The 15,117-nt window shown below is 42.1% G+C and overlaps 1 protein-coding gene and 1 long non-coding RNA gene across 2 annotated transcripts in view; one reads left to right on the top strand and one right to left on the bottom strand.

Annotated features, from left to right (window-relative positions):
* Window positions 1–8,977: 8,977 nt before the first annotated feature.
* LOC143784916 (uncharacterized) lies at window positions 8,978–12,686 on the bottom strand. The gene is made up of 4 exons (XR_013217906.1): window positions 12,543–12,686; window positions 11,455–11,732; window positions 9,788–9,911; window positions 8,978–9,706 (listed from the first exon to the last, which is right to left on the bottom strand). It is a non-coding gene; the product is annotated as an uncharacterized LOC143784916 (long non-coding RNA).
* Window positions 12,687–12,703: 17 nt separating this feature from the next.
* LOC143786197 (piwi-like protein 1) overlaps window positions 12,704–15,117 on the top strand; it is a 97,483-nt gene continuing 95,069 nt past the window's right edge. Inside the window, exon 1 of the mRNA XM_077275485.1 lies at window positions 12,704–12,786. Within this exon, the coding sequence (XP_077131600.1) occupies window positions 12,704–12,786 (83 nt within the window). The remainder of the gene's footprint in view (window positions 12,787–15,117) is intronic.

Below are 15,117 nucleotides of genomic sequence, written 5' to 3' on the forward strand. Positions count from 1 at the left end.
ATACCGATCGTGCTCCTGGTCCCTGCGCGTGTTTCAGCACTTGCCTTCTTCCGGGGCTTATACAAAGTAACAGGGAGGCATGCAGATTTATACAGCAGTGGGCCAATCAGAACTAAGTAATGCACGCAGAGCGATGTAAGAGAACCACCAATCACATGCACCCGGCGTCACCCTGACAACACACAACAAGGCCCGTAACCCCGCCCACATGAATCATGTGAACGGCCGAGAGTGCGTCGCCAAGGAGATAGACGCCAGAGTGAATGCAAACAGCGACAGGGAAAGCCGCGCAAGCGCACCACCACCTGCATGAAACTTAGGTATAACACACATAAAAGACGCATAGAATAAACTGAGAATCAATGCGCCGCCACCTGCATAGAATTGGAATATAACTCAGATGGCGCCAGATCAATGAATAGAGCAATTTATATGAATCTGTTATAAGAATAAATAAACAATTGGACAAAAATAAGATAAATAATAATAAATAAATAATAAACAAATATGTAAAAATGGAAAATAAAAAATTACGAAAAATAAAAATATATAAATAATGAATGAAAAATAGTAATGATAATTATGAATTATGGTAATTAATAATATATGAATAGATATATTAAATAATAAATAGCAAATAAATAATAGATAATACAAAAAATAATACTGAAATGAAGAAAAGTAAATAAATAAATAAAAAAAAATATATATATAAAAATAATAAATAAATGAAAAAATAAATAATAATAAATTATTATAAATTACCAGTAATCACAATTACATCCAGGAATTATACAAATACTTCTTATTTCATATGTGTCAAAGTATATCAAAAAGTGTCCATCAAAGTAAAATCCATCAAAATAAATCCATTCAACACAATAAAAAAGAGCAAAGAATCCGCACCACTGCAGCAAAGGTTCACTGCACCTCACACTCAAACCAGCCACGTGCCGTAAACGCCCCAAGAGGATCGGGTGCTCAATCTGAAAAAAGTGTGCAAAAAAATTCCAATGAAATAAGAAAACTGAGAGCACTCACCGTCCTAAAAATCAGTCCTTTATTGAAACGGAAGACTCTTCAGCAGGGGAGAATGTGAATAGTGACAGACGACGGCCGTTTCGCGCTACTGCGCTTCCACAGGTCCTACCTGATTTTTAGGATGGTGAGTGCTCTGTTTTCTTATTTCATTGAAATCCATTCAACAGATCCATCCATTGATATTCAGAATCTTCTTATTATTCTTTCAACTGAAGTTGGTCCCAGAGTGAAGAATACAACAGCCCAATATGCTAAAAAATAAATAAAATAAATCAATATGTGATATATTATAAAATCTAAAATATGCATACATCATAACAATAAAAAACTATTTTTTTACATTTGATGATCAGAGAAATGGTGAATAACTTAAAGTCTCATTGAGACCCAGAGGTTGCAGTGTATGGAGAGTCCAAATCCACCTAGTTTCTTTTGAGCGAGTCTGCAGCTAATATTGCCACCATGTAGATCTGTAATAATTCTATCAATACCAATTACCCGGGGGCCAGTTGTATCACAGTCATGATAGATCTTAAAATGTCAGGTTCTGTTTTATTTTTCTTATGTCTTTAATGTGGGATTCTTGCAGGAAAGTTCTGGTGAAACGACAAAGGGATTTGTAAAACCCACGTCAGTGTCAGTGACCGGTAAGATCGGCGTATAAATCTTATTTCACTCATTGGAGGGTCACAAAAATGACTTCTTTGCAACCATTTTTATTAACGTTCCTTCTCTTTTCCAAGAATATTTAGGTGAAGGGCCTTGTAGAGGGGTGTGATCTGTAAAACCGGGTGTGGCATGAAAAAGGGTTTATATCATGGGACCTTTCCGTGTGTTATTTTCTTCCACGTCCATTTTACTTTATCATCTCAGTAAAGCTAGGGCTACACAGCGGCCTTGGCTGTGACATAAGTTACGCAACCAAAGATTGTGATGTGTATATGCTACAATAATCAGGGTCCCGTTGGACCTCTGGGTACAATGACCACGATAAGCAAGTCAGTAAAAAATCCACCTGGGTCTGATTTTTCATAATTTGCTTATGGCGCTCGCGGTACCCTACGGGGCACAGTTCAACCCCATTTTGTTTGTATTGTGCCGTGATGCATAACTATCTTTGGCTACAAGTCAAGTGTTGAAGCCGAAGTCGCTTGTAGCTATTGCCGTAACTTTATTGTTTTATTTAGTAAAATTTACAAGGTTTTGTTTCTTTTTCCAGTTGAAGACGGGATAAGAGGCTTCCAGGGATATCCCCACCTATCCTCAGGTTATGAAGTAGAAGATGGCAATATCATACAAGTCCCATCAATAACGACTGATGCACCGGCAGATCTTCATTGCAAAGGTATGTTCTCTGACATCACTGATCACTGGATGCCTTCAACTGATCAATCGCTGATGGGCAAACAAAGAACTGGAGAGAGATGGAAACATTTTAGAAATAAATCTAATCTTACGAATAATGACAGATGTGCGGCCATTCCCCTGTTCAGAATGTGGGAAATGTTTCGCCAAGGAATTTCAACTTAAGAAACATAAAAAAACTCACACAGGGGAGAGATGCCGTATTCATGTCCTGAATGTGGGAGGTGTTTTAGTGAGAAATCCCGCGCCATAGACCATCTAAGAGTACACACAGGGGAGAAGCCATTTTCATGCTCGGAATGTGGGAAATGTTTTAGCCGGAAATCTTATCTTGTGACTCATCTAAAAATCCACATCGGAGAGAAGCCGTTTTTATGTACAGAGTGTGGGAAACGTTTTATTCACAAGTCACATATTTTAGTCCATCTCAGAAGTCACTCGGGGGAGAAACCGTTTTCATGTCCTGAATGTGGGAAATGTTTTAGTAATAGATCATATAAACATAAGGATGAATGACCTCGGGGAGATCAAAACATCCAACACCGCGGAGACACCATCACGTGTTTCTCAACGCAGTGATCCAGAACACTGCCCCCATCCCTAAAGGGAAATATGCAAATGCATGTAGAAAAGCCGTGGAGACACCATCACGTGTTTCTCAACGCAAGCAATGAATAGCCAGGTCTTTCACCAGGAAGGAACAACCACGGGAAGGGCAGCATCCAATAAAGGAAAACCACCTATGCCAAAACATGGTATCCATCCACAGACAGCTGTTTCGGGGTATTTGCCCCTCATCAGTGTGGAGTAGGAAACTGGCTATTAGGAGCAGTGCCTAGGTGGTTTTCCTTTATTGGATGCTGCCCTTCCCGTGGTTGTTCCTTCCCGGTGAAAGACCTGGCTATTCATTGCTTGCGTTGAGAAACACGTGATGGTGTCTCCGCGGCTTTTCTACATGCATTAGTAATAGATCACACATTTTGGGACATCTAAGAAGTCACACAGGGGAGAAGCCATTTTTGTGCTCAGAATCTGGGAAATGTTTCGCCAAAAAGTTTAATCTTGATAGACATAAGGGAACTCACAAATTAGAGAAACCATCGTAACCTCTCCGTGGCCATCATTAAGGGGCCTTAATCCTCAGCGCTGATTTTTATGCTAGAAACTAGTGTCCCGAAAGGGCCGAAAATGCAGCGGGCATGAGCTGTATATTATCGTTGACCCCCTGCTGCACCAGTCACCATCGGTTTTAGCACCAATCGTGTCCGTTTAGTTCACCAGATTCTGTTGCAATCACCACCGTGATATCTAGATGGTTAACAAAGAAAGAGGCCTTTTCTTTTTAACCCTATCAGGTTCCCACGATTGTGGATCCCAGTGGTTGTAATGGCAACCCAAGGTGGAGTAATGGCCTCTGGGTAAGGTGGCAGTGTGAAACAGGCTGTGTCATTGTAAAACGGACAGGTCTCAAGCACTGCAATTCAGAAGTACTGCAAAGTATTAGACATTTAATTTGAAAAATATTCAAGTCGTGAAGTGGTGCTATTTAGTAATGTAAAAACAAGTTTTAATAACATTTTTAAAAAAATGCAAGAAAGTAAAAGAAAATATTAAACACTTTCACCTCAAATAACACCACTGTTATGTAAAAACATAAACAGAAAGACATAAAAACAATTGGTATCACTACACCTAATTATCAAAATTAGAAAAATTCTTACACTGTTAGATTATCTAACAAACGTCATAAAAAAAATAAAAACTCTCCAAAAATGTAACTTTTTTACTATACCGATGTAGAGAGACACAAAGGAAGATACTAGAAACATGAAATGGGGGGTTGCACAACTTCTGAATAGTTAGTGTCACTCTGATTGGTTCATTCCAACTTCATTTCCAACTTCACTTCCATATATGGTATTCAGTCCAGTGTCCAATGTCCAGTGACTTCTTCACATTCCAAAAATTCCTTCCAGTGTGCTGCTGATCAGGAAATAGACTCCATCTTGCTACACCATATCTGAACTGACTTATATAAGGTTTAATAATTGATTTCATTAGCCATTTTCTCCTTCACACCGACACAAGAAAAAAGAAATAAGAAGCTTTTGTATGTTAAAAGAACATCTGTAAAACGCAGGCTTCCTGTGGCTCTTTAAGCAATAAAATAAAAAGTTACAGTTCTCAGAATATGGAGATTATAGTTTGTAAAATATTGTTTTTCGCGTGCAAAAGTAACAAAGGAGAAAAAAACCTATATGTGTGATATCGGTGTAATCGTACAGACCTGAATAATAAAGCTGTCTTACCACAGTTAGTGCACAATGACCGCCATAAAAAAGATCTGGACTTTGTTTTGATTCCAAAAAATTAAAAATGTAAATATAATATTACGTCCCCCAAAATTTTATGGATAAAAACTAGCGATGAGCGAATATACTCGGTACACGAGATTTATGCTGGCTAACACATGTAAATCATTCAGCTGTGGCACTAAAAACTAATTCTCCGAGTACTTACAAATACTCGGAGGACACCCGAGTGTGCTCGGGAAATCTCGAGTACCGAGTATATTCGATCATCACTAATAAAAACTTCATCTTGTCCTGCAAAAACAAAAACTAAGCCCTTATTCAATTATGTCAGGCAAAAAAAAAGTTACAGCTCTTAGAATAGGGCAACAAAAAAAATATTTTTTTTTACTAAAATTTGGTTTAGTATGCAAAAGTAGCAATACATAAAATAAAACCTTACAGAAATCTGTCATCGCTGTAATGGCGCTGACCTGAAGAGTGAAGCCGTCATCAGTCACTTATACCACACGGTGAATGGAGGTAAATAGTTTTTTCCCAAATATCAGAATAAGGCTCGGTTCACATTCTGAGCACTTACCTTAAAGTTTCTGCCTAAAGCCCCCCAAAATGCAACTCAGATTCATTATAACGAGGCAACAGTGGAGTGACTTTGTCTACTCTCTGTTTAATTGGCGTTCATCAACACGACGGACAAAAGTGTGAGCAACCATAGTGTACATGACTAAGAGGAAGGGAAATCACTGGAACAGAAGACAAACGGGAGTCCAAGTGATTCACTCTTCCCTCATTATAGTGAATGGTTGCATCGGGAGTTTAGTTTAGATCACGTTTTTTGGGGACTTGGAATGAAAACCCCGACATAAGGGCTCAGCATAGAGCACAGGATAAATGTGATTCTAAAGAGATCAAAACATGTTTTACACCCCAAAATAGTATCAGCTCATTCCACAAAAAAACAATCCCTCACTCAGGTGCTTCATCTTTCAAAAGTAAAGAGCGGATTGTATCATAAGACTCTGGAAATGTGGCATGGCTCCCCCCCCCAAAAAAATGCGCTAGTGAATCCAAATGCCCCCATCCTTCTGTAACCCAGTGTGCCAAAACCACAGCTACCTTCCATGTTTGTATTACTGTAGCAGGAAGCACTTTACTAAGGCTAGGTTCACATTGCGTTAACAGCTGCCCGTTCAACACATGTGTTAACTGTCTGCTGTTAACGCAAGTGCCGATATGTTGTCGCGCTAGCAGTGACGGACCCGAAAATGCTGCAGCCCGCGTCCTAGGGTCCGTCACTCAATGACCGCACGCCGAAGCTGAACTTTTTGTTGTTTGTTCCTGAGTGGGTGATTCCCCGCAGCAACACGGACTGTGCCATGCATTATGTTTTTGTTTTCCTGTTAGCCCAGGAAGGCCGTGTTTGTTTTGCTAACGCAGCACTGGTTTATGTAGTACCTTTATTAAACCAGTGGAAGATTTAACCCCTAAGTGACCGAGCAAAAGTTTTTTAAATCTGACCAGTGTCACCGTATGTGGTAATGACTCTGGAACGCTTCAACATATCTCATTGATTTTGAGACTGTTTTTTCATGACTTATTGTACTTTATAATAATGGTAAATTGATGTTAATATTTTCTGCGTTTATTTATAAAAAATATCAGAAATGTTACAAAAATTAAAAAAAAAAATCAGGAACTTCTTTTTCTGGCATGAAGCATCTCATTAACTCATAACTTCAAGGCGGCTTTCTCCAACCCAGGTATCATTTTAACAGCGCCAACCTGACAATGTTGACTCTGACGGGATGATGTGGAATATTAGGGGTAGTAGTCCGGTGACTCTGAAGGGATGATGAGGGATATTAGGGGTAGTAGTCCGGTGACTCTGAAGGGATGATGAGGGATATTAGGGGTAGTAGTCCGGTAGCTCTGGCTGAAGGGATGATGTGGGATATTCTGGGTAGTAGTCCGGTGGCTTTGGCTGATGGAATGATGTGGGATATTAGGGGTAGTAGTCCGGTGGCTCTGGTTGACGGGATGATGTGGGATATTAGAGTGAGTGTGGCTATGTGGCATGGGTGGGGCTATACACTCAGCTTTATATATATATATATATATATATATATATATATATATACTGTATATATAATCTTTATAATTTGTTTTATCTAACCACAGTTAATTTACTATGCCCGGGCAACTCCGGGCTCTTCAGCTAGTAATAAATAATAATAATCCATCATCTGCTGTAAGCACTACAAACTGCTATCTAGAAACTGTTCTAAAATCTACATTCTGGTTCTACCGTTTAACTCATCGCCTGCTCTCCAGTGTATGCTACAGCCTTGGTTCTGTGGCTTCCGGTGTGTTCTACTCTGCATGGTTTATTGACATCCTGCATGACCCGTTGTCCTGGTCGTCATTGATGTGCTGTTGCCCTTGGTCCGTGTGTTTAACCTGGCCGGTGGCTTAGCCCTGTAACAACCAGGGGTATTTCAGTTTTTCCGTTTTCGTATATTGCTCCCCTTCTTGCCAGACCCATAACTTTTTGATTTTTCGGTCAATATGGTCATGTGAGGGCTTGTTTCTTGCAGGACAAGTTATACGTTTGAACAACACCATTGGCTTTAACATATCATGTATTGGAAAACGGGGAAAAAATCAAAGTGTGGTGAAATTGCAAAAAAAGTGCAATTCCACAGTTGTTATTTTTTTACCATGTTCACTAAATGCTAAAGAGTGACCCGCTGTTATGATTCTCCAGGTTATTACTAGTTCATAGACACCAAACATGTCTAGGTTCTTTTTTATCTAAGGCCTCTTTCACACTTGCGTCATTTGGCATCCGTAGCAATCCATCGTTTTGGGAAAAAAAAACGATCCTGCAAATGTGCTCACAGGATGCGTTTTTTTCCCATAGACTTGTATTAGCGACGGATGGACGGCCACACGTCGCGTCCGTCGTGCAACGGATCTGTCGTGTTTTGGCGGACCGTCGGCACAAAAAAAAGTTCAAGTGAATGTTTTTTTGTCCGTCGCGTCTGCCATTATCTACCGCTCTTGTGCGGCCGAAACTCCGCCCCCTCCTCCCCGGACTTCAGAATGGGCAGCGGATGCGTTGAAAAACTGCATCCGCTGCCCACGTCGTGCACAAATTTCACAACGTGCATCAGTACGTCGGCCCAACGCATAGCGACAGACCCGTACCGACACAAGTGTGAAAGTAGCCTAAATGGTGAAAACAATTTCAAAGTTTGTTAAAAAAAATAAAAATTGCGCTATTTTTGATACCTGTAGCGTCTCCATTTTTCGTGATATTGTGATCAGATCGCCTGTATGTAGCAGAGTTCCCACTTGGTATGAGCGCCGACCACCGGGCGGCACTCATAACAATCCGGTAGTGACAACCATGGAGGTCTACTGGAGACCTCTGCTTGTCATGCCAATCCATCAACAACCCACAGTCATATGACACGGGCACCGATGGAAGGGATTTCCGGTGCACTTGCCAGAAAACCCATGTTAAATACTTTTGTCAGTGCTTGACTGCAGCATTTAACTAGTTAACAGCTGTGGGTGGATTGCGATTCTACTCACGGCTGTTAGAGGCATATGTCAGCTGTTCAAAACAGCTGACATGTGCCAGAAAAGATGTGGGCCCTGCTCCGGAGCCCACATCAACAGGAGGGATTCTGACGTGGACGTACTATTACGTCCGATGTCGGTAAGGGGATAATGACAAATGTCATGGATCTGCCATCAATGTCTATAGTTGGAAGAAAATCATAGCTGTGTAATATTCATACAGATCAGTATATACATTAATTTATAAGGCGTATACTGCATATAGAGAGCAAGAAACCTGCGAATTACAGCTGGGCACAAGCTTAGGTCAAATACATGAAAGTAATATAACACTATAATACTGCACCCCTGTATATACCCCCCGGTGTTCCTCACCTCCTATACTAAATATTCTGTGATTATACATAATAGACTCAGATACGCCGCTGAGACCCACGGCTCAGATACATGGCTGTGATACACGGGTCAGACATACGACACAAATACATAGCTGCTAGATATTAATTGAATTCTTTATTGGCTTCATACAAGATATCACATGTAGACATTCCCACCATGATGATGATGATGATGATGGGTCCTGGACTCACAGAGAGTCGTCCGTCAATGCTCAGGAGAGGAAAAACCCCCAGTGGAGGAAACCTCTAGGGAACCATGCATGACGTGCCCTTCCCTAGGGCGGTGCTGGATCATAGACTCTACATGCCGTTTATAGACATGGAGTCACTTCTGGGCCTTTTTGGGAAATCCGCTGATCCTGCCGTTCTGCAGGCAGGATATTAGATGAGTCCTCATCTTCTGATGCTGGAACTCAGCTGTGGGTTCACCACCATCTGCCATAAGTTCGTAGGCAAATGCTATAGCATATAAGCCACAGTCGTAGCTGTTCTTCTGCTGAGCCACATTGATAAACCTCAGATTTTCAAGGGGATTGTTGACCACTGCACTGTACATGTTGATAATCTGCTGACTGATGGATGGAGACAGATTCCTGGACTTCGAGCTGTCGGCCACAAAGATTTGGCCATTTTTATAGCAGGTTGTCAGCCAGTGCTCCCTCTCCTGATCATAGTGGATTTGTACAGCATTCTGCAGTATGCCGTACCCTGGTACCATAAGAGCGCAGGGGGGCTGCAGGCCATCAAAACCCACAAACTGACTCTGCAGCAGGTCCTGGGCCATGATGATGATATCGTCACTCAGGTAGCCTTTCTTCCCTTTGCTCTGCAGGATGGTTAAGAGCTGTGGAGACAGGTTGTTCATCTCTGGGGTTACTTCTCTAAGTTAATCAATAAATCCAAGAAATGTGATGTCACTAGTAGTGCTACAGAATTCAGCTGGGATCTTAGTAATCGACAGGGATCTTCTTGTCAAGACTTCAGCTCTGTAGTCGTTTATCAACCCTAAAATGAGCAATAGATCGGTCAGATTTTATTCTTTTATTTTTAGGCAGGAAATGTTTGTTATAACCTCAGAATACTTACAGTAATATCTGGTGAATTCCCGATGGAAATGAGATTTCTAATCCAAACAAACTTTATACTTGAAGTTTTCAACGCTCCACAAGTAAAACTTTGAGAACCTTCCAGCAGCAGAGAATTATTCCACCTGTAATATAAGGAACAGATGAGTTTTACCATTTTATTTCTCAGTTCTGTGTGTAGAGCCCGGGTCGGACTGGCCATGGGCGTGGGGAGCAGTGAATATTCATTTCTCTTTAGCCGCAGCAGTTGGCTCCGTCCTCCTGTCACCTGCTGCTCCACCTCTGCTGCCACCCAGCGTGCACCGCTTTCAACTGTATCGGCATCATAGGTGCAATAATAGAGGAGAGGGCGTCAGTTGACGCTCCCTGCCTCATCATTCCCCTCTGCCTCTGACACAGCCGGAGCGCGATGACATCACTTCGTACTGTGTGCCGGGCAGATGGCAGTGCAGCTGCTGAGACTGGAGCAGAGTCTGGAACTGCGGGGGAATGAGGAGGAGAGGTGAAGATTATATATATATATACTAGACTGTGGCCCAATTCTAATGCATCGGGTATTCTAGAATATGCATTTCCCCGTAGTATATGGACAATGATGATTCCAGAATTCGCGGCAGACTGTGCCCGTCGCTGATTGGTCGAGGCAACCTTTATGACATAATCGTCGCCATGGCAACCATTATGACATCTACGTTGATAGGGGGGCTTCATTATACCCTATGAGGGGACTGCATTAAACCCTACAAAGGGGGCTACATTACATTCTAAGGGGACTGCATTATACTCCGAGGGGGCTACATTATACTTTACGCGGAGGCTACATTATATTCTATGCAGGGGCTGCATTATATTATATGAGGGGGCTACATTATATTCTATGGGAGTTTGCATTATACACTGTGAGGGGGCTGCAGTATATTCTATGGGGGGCTGCATTATAGTATTTGAGGGGGCTACATTATATTCTATGAGGGGACTGCATTATCCCCTATGAAGGGGCTGCATTATACTCTATGAGGGGCTGCATTATACTATATGAGGGCTGAATTATATTCTATGAGGGGGCTACATTATATTATATGAGGGGGCTACATTATACTCTATGAGAGGGATGTATTATACTCTATGAGGGAGCTGCATTATATTCTATGAGGGGGCTGCATTATATTCTATGAGAGGGCTACCCCAACCCCTGCTATATCATTAACACATCTACCTTATATTATACCCTGATACAAGTGTGTTCTTGTATTTATTTCTATGTAGTGACATAGTGGGCCCCAAGAATGATTTTCTGTTCTGGGCTCAAGGTGCTCCAGTCCGACGCTGTGTGCAGCGATCGTCCATTCGGTCACCACAAACCTATTAATTCACACAAGTTTTATTTCAGATCTAAACCAAATAATTTTCAGCTTTAGGCCACGTTCACATGCTCAGTATTTGGTCAGTATTTTCCAGCAGTAAGAAATGCTTTAATGGCCATCAGACACCCGACAATCAGCCAACAAGTAGCCGAATGATAGTGGTTAAATTCGGGAGGTTGTCAGGTGCAATTCTGGCCTAACTCAGTGGTCAGTGCCGACAGCCGTGGTCCGGCCTCCTCCACTTATCTAATTAGTGTAAGAAGATGGACCCTGGAGGTGGCAGCTCCTCTGCCATTATACTCACTCTACAGATGTCCGGCTCTGCGGGGTCCTGTGCACGCTGATGTTCTCTTCTCAGCTTATGTAGGTGGTGACTGACGTCCCCTCTGTGGTCCTGGACCAGACAGCCAGGAGCTGACGTCCCCTCTGTGGTCCTGGACCAGACAGCCAGGAGCTGACGTCCCCTCTGTGGTCCTGGACCAGACAGCCAGGAGCTGACGTCCCCTCTGTGGTCCTGGACCAGACAGCCAGGAGCTGACGTCCCCTCTGTGGTCCTGGACCAGACAGAGTCAGGAGGGAGATCTGAAAGGGAGGAGAAAACATTGGAGCCATATTACACAGTGCTATAATCCCTGGTGCAGCCCCCCTGCCCCATACAGGTAGAGCGCTGGCTGCCATTATTATTACTACTATTTATTAATAAAGGAAATCTCCCCTCGTCCCCCTGTAAATTGCTGGACACTGATATTTGCTCCCTGGTTTTCTCGCGGCGATTCCTACTCTTATATCCGGCCACTGAGGACTGGATTTGTTTCATGAATTGTAAATAAAAATATTCACGAAAATGTTTTTTCTGTTGTATTGTGCCGTGATTTGTGCCGGACGAGTTACTCATCAAAACATCGCATGTTCCCCATCATGGTATCAGTAAAAACGACAGCTCAGGGTGCAAAAAATAATCCTTCACCCAACCCCAAATCACGAAAAAAGAAACCGCTACGGGTGCCAGAAAATGGCAACAAACGCAAAAAGTGTTTTCATACAAAATTCAAGAATACATGAAAAAATAATAATAAGAAAGCTTCTAGTTAGAACCTGAAGACCCACCTCTTCCGACAAGCCTACAACCTGCAGTAACCACCGATCGACCAAACCGCTGCATGACCAGCTCTATCCTCACCTACTGTATCCTCACCCATCCCTTGTAGATTGTGAGCCCTCGCGGGCAGGGTCCTCTCTCCTCCTGTACCAGTTGTGACTTGTATTGTTCAAGACTATTGCACTTGTTTTTATTATGTATACCCCTCCTCACATGTAAAACGCCATGGAAAAAATGGCGCTATAACAATAAATAATAATAGTTTCATAAATAACAACACAAAATAGACTTACCTCCAGATGTAGAAGTCCTCAGTCAGTAATCTTCAGGAAAATCCAGAAGTATCCTCTAATACAGTTTCGCTATTCCACAAGTAAATCGCTAATCTCACAAGGAGAAGATCTAGGTACAGTGTTGTCAGGAGACAGACATATACCAAGTCTGAGCCAGTGAGATGGAACCGAGGGTTTTTAAGGTTCCGCTCTATTGTGACATCATCACTCACCTGTGTGACATCACTGCCCGCTTCCATATAAGGTAAGAGATGATGTCACAATGCAGCGGAATAACCAATACTTTTTCTCTCACTATCGGCCTCTTATAAAGCAGCTGATAATGATGGAGGCACAAATAGGGATGAATGAAATAACATCCTGGTGGTTTCCAGGTGTTCGATTACAGCCGGTGGTTACAGAGGTTTGGCTGAGCGTTTCCCATTTCCAGTTCTCATCATATGACATTATAACATATTTACTCTTTTCTGACAGTTTCTTTTATCTTCTCATTCTCTCTATAAAGATACATTGAACTATATAATCTGATGCTCAGGATAAAGTCTTCAAGCATTTGGTGTCATTATTGGATTTTCTCACATTTCCACTGATAGGGGGCAGTGTTCTGGGAATTGTCATCATGTGATTCCAGGCCAACCATCACCAGGACCTCATGTCCTCATACAGTCTATTGGATGGATGATAACATTAGTCAAAGGGGCATTTCCATGATAGAAGTGATGACAGGACATGTGCTAATATGTTTGTAAAACGATCGACAAACACAAATTCGGCACAAATGTGGCACATTCGGATTTGTGATCGGTAATAATTGTGTTGCCACTAAAGTATTTTAAAGTAGATGATAAATAGATAGATAGATAAAAAGCCGGCAATTCATGTGCTGCATACAGTAAAATCACAGAGTGACAGGTTAGAATAGATATACAGTATACACATAGATATATAGATGTCAGTGACACACACAGATATATGTATAAATATTATATAGATAAAAGAAAAGCCGGTAATTCAGCAGCCACGTACTCTAAAATGACACCGGGACCCGACAGTCTAGAAGAGATGGATTACACACATAGATACAGATATATGGGTTATACACACAGCGCGGTGGCGCAGTGGATAGCACAGCAGCCTTGCAGCGCTGGAGTCCTGGGTTCAAGCCCCACTAAGGACAACATCTGCAAAGAGTTTGTATGTTCTCTCCGTGTTTGCATGGGTTTCCTCCGGGTACTCCAGTTTCCTCCCACATTCCAAAGACATACTGATAAGGAATTTAGATTGTAACAGGGACAGTGACGATAATGTGTGCAAACCTGTAAAGCGCTGCGGAATATGTTAGCGCTATATAAAGATATAAAAATATATTTATAAAAAATAAAGATTATTTATTACACAGAATAGATAGATATATAGATGTCAGTGACATATACAATTAGTACAGTGTGTGTGCAGCTTTCTGTACATGTTGTGAGGGGTTGACACACTCCGCTGCTTTCCCAGGTAGACAGAGGAAACGTTCTGGTAGATGATCACCTGCTGGTTTATTGTGGATAGCATAAACCTTGGCGGGTTCAGCAAAATAAACCGAGCCTTGCTGGCATAAAGGTAAAACAAAGAAAACAGCCCATATGAGTCCTTTCCCTGCAGGATTCCCCTGCAGTTGACCCGCACAGTTGGAGTTCCTGCTTCTCCTAAGAGACACTGCCTGATTCTCGTTACCAGGTATATAACATCCCATGTGAGTTCGTCCATGCGGGACATTGGGTACGCGTCAACACTGGACACCTCATTGAGCCTGCAGTAGTCATTACAAAATCGCTACTCGCCATTGGGCTTCGATACGAGGACGATGGGACTTGACCAGCTACTTCTTGATTCCTCTATCACCCCGAGGTCCAGCATTCTCTTCACCTCCTTGCAGATTATCTCCTGGTGTGGTTCGGGGATTCTGTAGGGTTTGAGGTTTACCCTTACATGTGGGTTTACCATTACATTACTGTAATAATTGTATATGTCACTGACATCTCCGGTACCGTTTTTTTCAGGTACCGGAAATATTAGGACTAGTGATGAGCGAGCAGAAAATGCTCGGGTGCTTGTTGCTCGTGTCGAGCAGATTGGAATGCTTGGGTGCTCAACATGAGCAACGAGCCCAATATAAGCCTAGAAAACCTGAGTTTTTTTGCCGTGACACCCCCCCTCCCCCCGGAGGTCTTTTCCAGGAATCAGAAATCTATGGGAACAGTTCTCAAATTACACGGGAACATAATGGGGAAGACCTCTAGAAGCATTTCTGACTCCCAGGTCACTGTTGTGAACAATGTTGTCAGAGTCTTACGCCACTTTTACAGGCGCACATTAAAACATACAAAAATGAAACCAAAATGGATTTTCCTGGGAAATATGTTGAGGTACATCCTTTCCAGGGTAACGACTTGTATATTAGGCAAAATAAATAACCCAAAACAAAAATGTTCCTCCACCACTTGAGCTATGTTCACACGCAGCGTTTTTGATGATTTTTTCATTTTTGCATTCACTGGGAAATGTTATTGTCTCCATAGACAATATG

Source organism: Ranitomeya variabilis, chromosome 7, assembly GCF_051348905.1.
Source record: "Ranitomeya variabilis isolate aRanVar5 chromosome 7, aRanVar5.hap1, whole genome shotgun sequence".
Lineage (NCBI taxonomy): Eukaryota > Metazoa > Chordata > Amphibia > Anura > Dendrobatidae > Ranitomeya > Ranitomeya variabilis.